This window comes from Pinus tabuliformis, chromosome 2_1 (assembly GCF_031772625.1).
Source record: "Pinus tabuliformis cultivar Carrire ecotype Pingquan chromosome 2_1, CPIR1, whole genome shotgun sequence".
NCBI classification, from domain to species: domain Eukaryota; kingdom Viridiplantae; phylum Streptophyta; class Pinopsida; order Pinales; family Pinaceae; genus Pinus; species Pinus tabuliformis.
Window position 1 is genome coordinate 844,635,189 of NC_142299.1, and position 13,144 is coordinate 844,648,332.

Sequence of the window (13,144 nt, forward strand, 5' to 3'; positions counted from 1 at the left end):
CCCTACAAAAGACTTGGAACACTTATGCTAGTGAAGCTTGCGTCAAAATCAAGGTGGAAAATCTCCTTTGCCACTTGTGTGATGCAATTGGAAGACCCTTTGGTGCACCTATTTGTGTGATGCTAACTTGTTATGCAGCCTTTGATGTAGCTAGGTGAGCTTGGCAAGATACCTTGCTGGGCTATGTTATTGCTAGTTAGAATTTATTGTTGATGGTGAATGCCCTAGCTAGGGTATAATAGCAATTAGTGTGCCCGTGCTTGAATGAGTTGAAATGATGTGTTGTACCATCTCATAATGAACTAAACTATCAGTATTATATGGTATCTTCATTTATGTTTGTATAATACGAAGTGTACCATTGTTGTCCAATTTGTATGTGTTCTCATTGTTTATGAGTGGTATCTTGGTTGTTTCTTTATGTTGATTTATTCAGACAACTTCGCTGATATATTATGTGATTCAGCATTGTACGAACCATAGCCAAACTGTCATGTATGTCTATATCAGGGAGAACTTATATCACTGAAATAACTGATTTCGTTAAATCATTGCTTATGAGTCCTATATCACATATAAAAACCGTTTATGAGCCATTCTCTTACACATGGCAATCAATTGATGTTTATGAATTTAATAATTCCTGATACATGGATTTCAAATAAGCTTCTTCGATGACCATATTCCAAACAAATTTCGGGTATGCCTGGCACTCTATTCTGCCACTTTAACTTCCAATTAATTTAATTGGCTACATATGTGCACAATAACTCGTATTCTTGTCGAAAATTAGATGCATGTGAACCGAGAATTCGAATTCGCATGTCTTTAGATGCAGAGTACATCATCTCCTTTCCGTTAACCATACAAACATAAGGAAGACAATGCCTTCAACACCTCTGGAAAATCGAAAATTGCATGGAAAATATCTCCGATGGTAAGGAATAGATTCCCAACCTGTATTAGCAATTCTTAACTTCTAAAACATATTTAAATTTACATGTACAGTTAAATTAACAGCTTATACAGAATCAGGTGCCACAAGAATATTCTAAAACAATGACGTGAAATTTAAACCCCTATTCCTGGAAAAATGATCATTCTTTCTCAACACCAACTCTTTGCCTGACACTTTTGTCCACTTACACCAAAAAGGAAGTCAAGAAATCTGTGCAGGACTTTATCGCAAACTTAAAGATATTCCATTGCCGCTGATCGAGCAACAGCTTCTTTCTCAATCCCTATGAAATGAGTGGATTAGAACCATACTCTAGTTTCGGTAAATGATCCACCCTGCAAAACAGAAACTCAATTAACTTTTATGATTATATGAAAGAAGAGATAAATAAGAAACATTTGATAGTGCACGCACGTTTTGAACTGATATTGACTCAATGCCTGCGATCGGTAATGCATGACAGATCATAGAACATAAATTCCTTTGCAAGATAAAAATCCATCAAAAGACTGACAATTCTGTTCATACTCTGAATGGATATGAATAGGCTCTATGTGACCTAATGGGTAAAGTACGATGACAGTAACTGATGTCTGTATCTTCCCATCCTAAGACTTTTGACGAAGGAAGTGCTTCATTGCCTACACTTTGCAGTATAGGAGTACGATATAAATTAAAACGCAAAGACCCCTTGATTTTCAGTAAATCTAGTCCAGTTGGCATTGGTATGACCATAGTAATGCACTAACTCACACCTTCAATCCAGGATAAACTTTTACCAACAAAGTGCTTCAATTTCCTAAACTTTGCAGTAGAGATGTACGACAAAAAAATGAAAATGCAACGACAATACCTTTGTCTGATTTTCAGTAGACCTGTTCCAATTGGCATTGGTATGCCCATGATAATGCACTCACTCACACCTTCAATTTGATCAAGTCTCCCATGAATGGAGGCATCAAAAAGATGATCAGTAGTCTTCTCAAATGATGCAAGCATTAAGACACTATCTTTCATCTTTGCAATGCCAAACCTTGTTATTCCCAGAACTTCACCCTGATTAAACACAATTAAACATTGTAAATCAGTAAAATTGGAAAACTGTATAATACTGGCCAGATATAGCAACCTCATTCTTCCAAATCATCTTGCAAGAACTCACCATTTTCAGTGTGAGATTAAAAGCAACAAAGCCTAAAAATTTGATCGCTCATTTCTCAACAAGCTTTGGATTGACTAGCAAAAAGCACTTTCCTAGTCTGAACTCTAAACCAATGTTGTAAACTTTGGCATTGGGATAAAATCAGCAAGGGGCTGGAAAACCAAAAAATTGTAAAAATTGCAAAAATATCAGTACACATCAGCAAACATCGGAAAAATTAACATACCACCAAATTATCGGTAAAAATCAGCAAACATCGGCCAGACCAAAAATTGCGAAATCAGGATAAAATGACGATAAAATCGATATGTTTGCAACATTGCTCTAAACATTTCAAATCACAAGAAGGTTTTGATATCAACATCCATGTCTCTTTTTATGAGTTATAATGATAAGTGATGCAGCTCTCCCAATCTGATTGGTTTATTTTCGAATGCTGAAGTTGTCGATATGACTGATGTTGGATGGGAAGTCCTTGTATCATTTAAGAGTATTTGAAGCTTAACTGATTGTAAATATAGCAAATGAAGTGTCTAAGAGTTGTTGTGAACAAGAATATCTTGTCAACACCAGCTTAGTTCTCAATAAACAATCCCTGTAATATTTGGAATATCCAGATCTTGACAAATTGTAAATAAGGGAATGAAATGCCAGAGGTTTGAACAAAAAATCCTGCCAATGTTGAGTAGTTGATGTTATCGTGAAAGGAATAACTTAGATTTTTTCCAACATTTTCTGGAATATTTTAATCATATTATTGATATTCATTGTAGTTCTCGCTTGAACTGATGTCAATCAAGTCATTCTTGTTGCTGGTCAAGTCATTCAAGTAGTGGGTAGTTGGCACAGTGTTAGGGATTCGATGCTTTCTAAGTTACAGTATTTGGTGTTAATTTTCTGAATACCATATATGATTTGTATCCCAAGCAATTTTTTATGACCCGGAAATTTATTTAACCTAGTAAATTATTTTTTAAAATTGATGAATAAAATACACTCGTATTTTAACAATAAATTTGACATCATTGTTTCCAATGTTGATTAAAGTTATAATGAGTTCATAACAATCATGGATTGGTTGTGGATAGTAATTATTTAGAAGTAAATCAGGCATAAAATTTGGGGACAATTAATAACAAATACAATATGTACTATCATTAACTGATATTCGCTTTGATTTAGATAAATTTCCTATTTATGCTAGCTTTCATAATTCTGCCATACATCTAAGCCAGAACCATCAAAGGCATCACCATATATTCATCGGATTGAATTTTGAAGGGGCCTATCCAAGATACACTGTCTGACAAAACCAAGCCACCAATTCCACTCTATTTTATTTTCACTGATTTAACTGCAAAACCAAAAAAAATTCCAAAATAGTTATGGATGCATAGCTAAATTCTCGACTAGATAAATTATCAATGGAAATCAATGAGAATAGGAATGACAACAAAGAAAAAGTAGAGCAACTCAGAATGGATATAAAAGCAATCACTGTTGCTGCAATGTCCCAAATGCAGAAAATTTGGAACAGACAGTGATATGCAAAAGCAAATGCGATTCATACACAGAAAAATTAAACGAACAACAAATGTTCAATACACAACATAAATGTGAACCAGCTGAGCCATTTTATTAATGGAGTGGAGCAAGTACAATAGTGCAGAAAATGCACCTAGGCTTGCCTCAAGGGCAAGCTTGACAGAACTCAGGTGTCAAACAGTGATCTCAATGCTGGAAAGAACTGCTCCTCTAATGCTCTGCGTTGTCTCCTAGTAACTACAATTATTGGCTAGAAAGGAGCTGCAAGAAACCCCGCCTTCGGTGCTCAGAAAGTGATGAAACTCCAGCCAAAAACTATTTGGCCAAAACCCACAAAAACCCAGAAATGGTTTGGCCCAATTTTGACCTCCCAAAATCGACCCCCCAAAGGCAATGTGCAATCCCTAGCAATTGCAATGTCTGCTGCAAAGATACGGCTGAAAACCCACTTCCAGTGCTCAGAAAATTCTGAAACATTTATATCTAGGATCCTTGTCAAAAACCCAAAAATGGTTTGGCCAGATTTTGACCTCCTAAATTTGACCTCTTCTATGGTCCACGCCCTCCAACCAGCTCCAGAAATACAACCTGCAAGGAATGACCACAAAGTCCTCCTCCAAGCTCTGAAATGGAAGCAAACACCACTCCAAATATCTCCTCTAACCTCCACGGAAAAGCTCAACCTCAAGGACTGATACTCTACCCACCAAATGAGCTCCCACACACTACCTCTACGCTAGCCCAGGTAGTGCGAAAGTCACACTGCCAAGCTAGAAGCTCAATCAACTCCCAAACTCTCCTAGATGCTGACAATCCTCCCTAGCCTCCTCTCCGGAAAATCTCACATCAAATCTCCATTGCTAAGCACCACCAATGAACTCGGCCTCCTCTCCACTGCATCCCCTAGTAATACGCACAACCTGGAAGGGAATGCTACTGCTGGGAATCACAATGTGATCCTCCTCCTGAAGAAATGAAGAAAACCTTCCTAGGGTGGCACTCGAAGTCCCCCGAAGAAAGGGTGAGCTCTTTGCCTGAAGAACTCGTGCTAAACAGCTAGTGACTCAGCTAAGCAGCTCGAGCAACCAAAGAGAAATCGATATACTCCAATAAGATGATTGAAATGAGGAGGGCTACCTTCATTATATAGATTTCATGGAGCACTTTTCCCTCCAATTTTACCTCCATCATGGGCCCTCACTTAACCACCTACATGCAAAACTTAACCACCTGCATGCAAACTGAACTAGGAACTGCATCTTTCCCTAGTGTGGGTGGTCCCCATGTGTAATTTGACCATAACAAAATAACTTCTCCTACGTCTAATCTCCCAATAAAAATCGAATGGGCCCCATCACCTCCAAAATCGGCCCCAAAATATAGAAATTAATCCTGTTCCAAAATAATTTAGGAAGGGACATTGTAGTCCTCCCCTCCCAAATGTTGTTTGTCCCCAAGCAACTTCAGTGTTGGATGTTCAAGTATGTGCTCGCCCTCCCAAGTAGCATCCTCATCCGGCAAGCTCCTCCAATGCACCAAAAAAAATTGCTTGTCCTCAAGAAATGCCTGAGCAAGCATCCTCTCTAACTGCTGCTCCCCACTGTCACTGCAAAATGTGCCAGGGTCCTAGATGTGCCACTGGATCGTGCCTAACCTCTGCACTATCCTGATATGAAAGAATCCTTCAATACCAAGATCCCAGGCCATCCTGTCCAACATGAAGCTCCTCTCGCTCCACTCATTATCCTGCCCGATGCAAGTACTAGAAGTCCCCTGCTCCATTAGTGACTCGCTAAAGCCCAATGGAAGATTTGTATGATCTCCCTCGGTAGTAGCCAGCACATCCCTAAAGGTTATTGAGTTGTGAAGAGTTGTGATGCCCCAACTCCCTGCTAGTCCCAGAGTGGTGCCACCATGCTAATGCTGCACTGCTCTGACTATGACATACTCCCCATCGTGTGCAGACAATATCCTCCCCTCCTAAGGCCTAGTGGTGAAAAATCGGTGAGAGTCAAGCTCATCCTGCCCAGGCCTCTCCATCATCCCAATATCTACCCCTCCACTGCCAATCTCAAGTTTGAGCCATATAAGGACAAGTCTGCCTCGCCATGCAATGGAGGTTTCAATGATCCCCCATGTTTCAAACCCAAAGTGAACTGGAGCATCCTCTGCCATGACCCTGCTCGTCACAAAGTGGAGTGATCTGCCCGCCAACTGGATCCTCGGATTCCCTAAACATACAGGGAGCTCATAACTCCCACTCCTCACAGGATGTCGTTGTGTAACATCATTACCAGCTAGAACCCATCTTGCCCTCATCTTTGATCCCTGTATGTATTCCCTGGCTGGAACCTAAGTACAAGGAGAAGGTCTCATGCCTGTGAACCTGCACTGCTCCTGCCAGACCACGCAGTGAAATCCGCTATACCAACTACTAATGATACACCTCGACACTGCTTGGAGTCTAGGTACCCTCCTGTAGACGAAGTCTACCATCCACTGTCCCTCAAGTGTGAGATCAGGTGTGGAATATATGCTACCTCAGCTACAAACCACACCATCCCTAAGCCTGTATCTCACTGTTCATGCTCCTACCAAGGGTCTCAACTGAAGAGTCTCCTCCTGACTAATGGCACGCGGTGTCTCATCCAACTGTCTAGGGTGAGCCTCCCATACCTTGCTGCCTAAATGGAGAGTGTTAAGGGGAAACAACCAAACACTCTGTGACTGTAAGCAACATTGGAGGATGATGGGCGAGTATGTCCCAAACGGTATGATCAACATTCTGCCAGAATGCCCAAGAGTGATCCTACAGACGACACTCTCTCCGCCTTGGATTTGCTGATAACTCCCTCGAAGCCTTGTCTCCGCTAAGCATGGTGTCCCCAGATGCTCAACAATGTCCTCATCGATCCTAGGTGAGCTGCATCCAATGGTACACCTAATGACCCTGCCCATATGCCTCCTTGGAGGCAACGCTCCAAGAGCCTGCTGCGTCGCACCATGCATCACTGCACACCACCAAGCAACACCACATTCCTTGACATGCCACTGTATGCCACAACCTGTCCCTATACACCACTGGATACCCCTGGCTACAACTATGCCATCCTGTATCGTCCTGTGTCCCGCCTATGTCACTACACCAGTCACTCCCTGTATGTACTCAATGCGACGTGAGGCACTCCCCCATGCTTCTTCATGCCCATCTGCAGACCAATGCTCCACGCTAGATGCTCCTACCCATCCCCGAATGAGGTGGCCTAAAGTTGTGTCCCTATGCATCGACCCACACCCGACTAGTACCATCACCTCCATCGTCGCATCATCATACACTCCAATGAATGGATCTTCACTCCAAATCCTCCCTGAGGGATCCGAGAAGTGAATCTCCCTATGTGTCAACAGTGATGCTACCCCTGCACTGCTCCTCTTCATCCTCTGTGGCCCACACAAAAGTGAAGAATCCCCAACTCCATACAAGGCGCCATCTGGTGGCTTGCCAATGCTACCTCCTCCGACAAACTCCTGCGAGAGTGCTGATCACCCTGTGATCCTGTGTACAAACGTCGTACCAAGTCAACCCAAGAAGCTTGTCCATAAACTAGATGGCCACTGGTGCTCACCGAAACTCTCCTAGTGGAGGTGCACGCTCGACTACTAAGTCAACTATACCCTCAAGGTCGTAGTCAATTGGTATACCTGGGAAATGATAGGTGGTCCCTCCAAGGTCCCAATGCCAGTCGAGGCTTCTAGCATCCCTAGTGCCTAGAAACTCTTGATGAACCCCACCTGGGTCCACTACCATCTCCATAGCCCACTCCATCGGGTACCAACTTAGAATCTCTTGCCACCCAACCCCAAGAGAGGGATCGAATGCATGAACTCGCACACATAGAACAACCCTAGCACTCGGGTGTTGCACCCTGTGCAACTCAAGTCGTCTCATCTCGCTATCCTGGTCAATACATAAAATCTGACTAGGTAGCTCTGTCTCTCTCTGTCCAATGGGCCAAGGTAACCTAACAGTGCTGCCAACCCCGTCTATGTATGCTTGAAGAGGGCTGCTCTCACGCTCCAACGTGCACTCTAGCTGCACCAGTAGGGAATCCAACCGCCCCCCAACGTGAGTCAATTTGGCCGTGGACTCGACACAAACCACTCTCATGCCCTCCAGCTCCTCGTTCTACTGCAAAATAGCCTCACGCACTAATGCGACCTTCCTTTTTAATGCTAGAAGGTCAGCCTAAAACTGGTGGAATTGTCGTGGGCATCTATCGCCTGTAAACTCAGTCACAGCTTCAGATACCTCAGCAACTGTTGGCATCTCGTCCATGGGTGGCTCCTCCTCAACAAATGGCTCTATGTGTGTAGGCTCTATCTTCTCCACCAAGGTGTCAACTAGGGCTATCAAAGAGGTCTCTAATAAAAGAGACTCTTTTGCCACACTGGGTATATCAATTTTCTCCTCACCATCTTGTGGGCTCTCAACATCATGCTCAACCTCCTCCTCAGGCTCTTGATATCTAAAGCCAGGGCTCCACCAGCAAAAGCGCTCTCTGGTCTCACCCTCTAACTATCTTTGTCTTGCCTGCTCCTTTTCAGGAGATTTGGTGCCCTAATCTGGTTGACTTTTCCCACATGATGTAGATGGTTGCATCCCCACAGCCCACTCACCTCCAACATCTCTGATATAAGGTTGAGGATGGTTTTGGTCTGTCACCCTCCTCAATTTCGTTCATCGTCCCAGTGAATTCTACCCCAGAATTTCTGCATACTAGATTTCCCTTGAGCCATGGGTTTGTCTTCGATTTCACCTGTCACTGTGCACTCATAACTAAAGCTTCCAAATCTTCTGGCTAGTTTCCCATAGCTGGGCAAAGATTATGCTCTGATACCATTGTAATGTCCCAAATGCATAAAATTTGGAACAAACAGTGATATACAAAAGAAAATGTTATTCATACAAAAAAAAATTAAATGAACAATAAATGCTCAATACACAACAGAAATGTGAACCAGCTGAGCCATTTTATTAATGGAGTGGAGCAAAAAAAATAGTGCGGAAAATGCACCTAGGCTTGCCTCAAGGGCAAGCTTGACGGAACTCAGGTGTCAAACAATAATCTCAATGCTGGAAAGAACTGCTCCTCTAATGCTCTGCGTTGTCTCCCAGTGATGAAACTCGAGCCAAAAACTCCTTGGCCAAAACCCAAAAAAACCCAGAAATGGTTTGGCCAGATTTTGACCTCCCAAATTCGACCACTGCTATGGCCCATGCCCTCCAAACAGCTCTAGAAATACGACCTGCAAGGAATGACCACAAATTCCTCCTCCAAGCTCTAAAATGGAAGCAAACACCACTCCAAATATCTCCTCTAACCTCCACGACAAATCTCAGCCTCAAGGACTGATACTCTACCCACCAAATGAGCTCCCACACATTGCCTCTACACTAGCCCAAGTAGTGCGAAAGTCACACTGCCAAGCCAGAAGCTCAATTAGCTCCCAAACTCTCCTAGATGCTGACAATCCTCCCTAGCCTCCTCTCCGGAAAATCTCACGTCAAATCTCCACTGCTAAGCACCACCAATGAACTCGGCCTCCTCTCCACTGCGTCCTCTAGTAATACGCACAACCTGGAAGGGAATGCTACTGCTGGAAATCACAATGTGATCCTCCTCCTGAAGAAATGAAGAAAACTTTCCTAGGGTGTCACTCGAAGTCCCTCAAAGAAAGGATGAGCTCTTCGCTTGAAGAACTCGTGCTAAACAACTCGTGACTTGGCTAAGCAACTCGAGCAACCAAAGAGAAATCGATATACTCCAATAAGATGATTGAAATGAGGAGAGCTACCTTCCTTATATAGATTTCGTGGAGCACTTTTCCCTCCAATTTTACCTCCATCGTGGGCCCTCACTTAACCACCTTCATGCAAACCAAACTAGGAAGTGCGTCTTTCCCTAGTGTGGGTGGCCCCCATGTGTAATTTAACCACAACAAAATAACTTTTTCTAAGTCTAATCTCCTAATAAACATCGAATGGGCCCCATCACCTCCAAAATCGGCCCCAAAATATAGAATTAATCCCGTTCCAAAATAATTTAGAAAGGGATATTACAGTTGCAGTCCAGGATTTGAAGGACATGTCGAAAAATGTCACTGCTCAACCGATCTTGTTGGAAATCCCACCCAGTTTCCTACTAAATCTTATCCCACCTATTACTCAACCCCATAAGTTTACACAAGTGCCTAATTATACATTTGCTCCACCAACTAATATTTCACAACCTACTTTCTCTTCGCAATGTAATATTATTTCTTACCCCAATTAGCAAAAAACGACAAAATATCCAATAATCTATTCATGTCCACTTAAACCAATTTTGCTAGTCCGAATATATTAAATCGCTTGATGACAAAGGGAAACCAACCTCAAGAGCTCAAACACATTCCCTCATACACATAACAAGGGGCTCCACATGCATAGAGGTTTGAACCTCAACAACTTAAATGGCAATGCCTTGTCCCAACCAGTGTTATCAGAACCGGACCAGAACCAACCAGTCCAACCACTTTGGAGGCAAAACCGATCCAACCAAGTGCCTCGAATTAGAAAATGTTGGTTAAGTACAAAACCATTAGGTACTATTCTTGTATGGAACGATCCGGTTTGGTACCGAACAAACCTTTTTTAACTGAACTAAACTATTTTTCACAGAACTTGCCTCTGTACAAAATAACTAAGGACCCAAGAAATTCAGTTTTCCTTTTCTTTAAACAATAATTTATGAGTGGAGCTGTCTAGTACTCAACCATAGGGCCGTACTAATGCTATGTATTTGATGGTAATGTTAAATTCTTCTTTTTCTTTCATTTTCATTCTTTTACTTAAATTTTTAACATTATCAATAATTGTTTTAGGATGTTTTGACACTGATTCCAACCTCATTGGATTTCATAAGGAGAAAGTAGAATTTTAGATCTTATTCAAAATTCAACGAACTTTAAGGTTTTCAAGATTTCAAGATTGCAACGTTTCCATTGGAGTCTATCATGTATGGGAGTATGGAACTAGCATTTAATCAAGCGCACCAAGCCCTCTATGTACCTCGCCATTAGTGGCATTAACTGTTGAACTTCTCTATCATGACCCTAGTAAAAATGTACCCTTTAGCCAAGCAAAATCACTAATTTTGCATGCTAAGTTTTTCCTATATTATTTTAATGCTTAAAGGGTAATATTGATGACGAAGATCCCAATATAGGTAATGAATTTAATGATATGTAGTTATTTGTTGTAGCAAGAATTTTTTTGGACTCTAGAGATCATTTAGAGCCTCTTTGTTGATGTAATTTTGGTCCAAAGATGGATTGCACTCTGTGTTATTTTGGTTATATGTACCCTTAGCTGCTCTATATATGATAAACTTTGCATATTTGTGTATAATGATTTGGATTCATATGGATGCACATGAATATATATGTTTTTTTCTTTTCTTTTTTTTTAAATATTTTATGTATTTTTATAGACTTGTTATTTGGTCTAGGTTTATTCCCGGTTCTAGTCTAGTTCACAATTTGGGGATTGATTGGTTCAATGACTAGTATGATTTTGTTAAAATCTGAAGGTTCTATGCAGAAATTTAAAAATTCTTTGTAGAAACTTGAAAGTTTTATGCAGAAAATTGAATGTAACTTGTAGAAAATTGAGTGTTTTTTGCAGAAAATTGAATGGAATTGAATGTACTTTGCAGAAAGCGAAATGTACTTTTCAGAAAAATGAATGTACTTTGGAAAAAATTGAATGGAACTAAATGTACTTTGCATAAAAGTAAATGTTCTATGCTGTTGCAATTACTTAGAATGTAGATTTCTTCTTTTAAACTTTTTAGATCAAAAATTGTAGATGGAACATAAACTTAAGGATCATATGAAGACAACGAAGCACAAATATAAGACACTTAGAGTTATAAGTCCAATGACCAGGGAAAAACCCACAAGGGGAAACCCAAATGATTCTTCTTCTATTAGATTTCTTCAAATGTTCAGTAGAGTATAGAGAGAGAGAGAGAGAGAATGAGAATGAATAAAGTCACCAATGTATGATCAACTTGCAGTTGAAGTGCTTTTGCTCTTTTCTTGAAGATCTCCTTCTCTTGATCAAATCTTGTTCTTCACACTTGCTTTAGCTCTTCCCTTGCTCTTACTCTTCACTTGCTCTCACACTTCTCTTGCACACACTCAACACTAACTCTCCTTCTTCACAATGAACATGTTACTCTCAACTCTCACTCACTCTTGCTTAAATACATGAAAAAGAAGAGGAGTTACAAAATGAATTCATGCCTTGAGCCAATAATAGGAAAATTGAATTCCATGAGGGAAGAGTTACTTGAGAAGAAGTGTAACTCATCCCAAGAATAGAGAGAGACACACACTTGTCTTGAGGAGTTACAATTAGAATTATGTAGAAAGAGAGTTACACTTACATACGAGAGAATATTTGGTGAGAGCTACAAATCGAGTTGAATGAGGGAGTTACAAGTGCATTTAATGAGGAGTTACACTTTTGTCATACATTGAATTTGTGAGGGAGAGTTACATTCTCTTGAGTGTGGAGTTACTATTTTATTCCAAAAGAGAGGTTCGATTTTCCAAGTAAGAGATTCTCAATTTAATTTACTTATTCCATGAGAGAATTCGTTTTTTAGTAATCCATTAAAGGTAAATGACTTTAGACTATTTTATAAATAATAGTATCATAATAATAATAATAATACTAGTAAGCATAAATATATTAATTTTTGACTTGTATAATCACGATTGATTTGATTTTAAAGTGGATTCCATATGTCAAGATCATCCTTGATCATTTAGACATGACTTTCTATTTTTGAAAAGTCACTTCCAAATTGAGACATGACTTACTATTCTTGGAAAGTCATATTAGAATTGTCAGAAATGAAATTTTATTATAGGTGGTGCAAACATAGTTGAAAGATATGATTTCTTCTAGGAAAAATTCATCCCTAAGCCGCCAAATTTTAACACTCCCTCTTAGCTAGGGAGGAATTTCTTTTTGTATCAAAGATATTTACATCCTCTGATCTCATTCATTCATCTCAACTCAACTCTGCTATGAAACATTTGTAACAATGAAGTCACAATCTAAAGAAGAATCATTCACTTGACACAAATTTGGAAAGGAAAGAAACATCACATGTCACATAGACAAAGATTACACTCAGCCAATTTTCATCTCAAAAATTAGGTAATAGAACACAGACATCACATAGACAAGACTCAAACAAGTCACACTGACAAGAATCAAACACAACCAAGTGTCAAGTAGTGGAACACCTGCAACCTAAACAAGTCTCACTACACCTATTGGACAGATAGGTGGCTCTTCCCAAATCCCAGACTGTGGGTCGGATGCATACTGAGGCCTACACTTGTGGCACATACTACACAAG

The 13,144-nt window shown here is 40.5% G+C and overlaps 1 protein-coding gene across 1 annotated transcript in view; it reads right to left on the bottom strand.

The window, feature by feature from the left end:
- Positions 1-989: 989 nt before the first annotated feature.
- The window catches only part of LOC149203291 (DNA-directed RNA polymerase III subunit 1-like), a 57,727-nt gene continuing 45,572 nt past the window's right edge, over positions 990-13,144 (bottom strand). Inside the window, exons 5-6 of the mRNA XM_089400171.1 lie at positions 1,812-2,014; positions 990-1,293 (exon numbers count right to left, since the gene is read on the bottom strand). Of these exons, the coding sequence (XP_089256297.1) occupies positions 1,242-1,293; positions 1,812-2,014 (255 nt within the window). The 3' untranslated portion in view covers positions 990-1,241. The remainder of the gene's footprint in view (positions 1,294-1,811; positions 2,015-13,144) is intronic.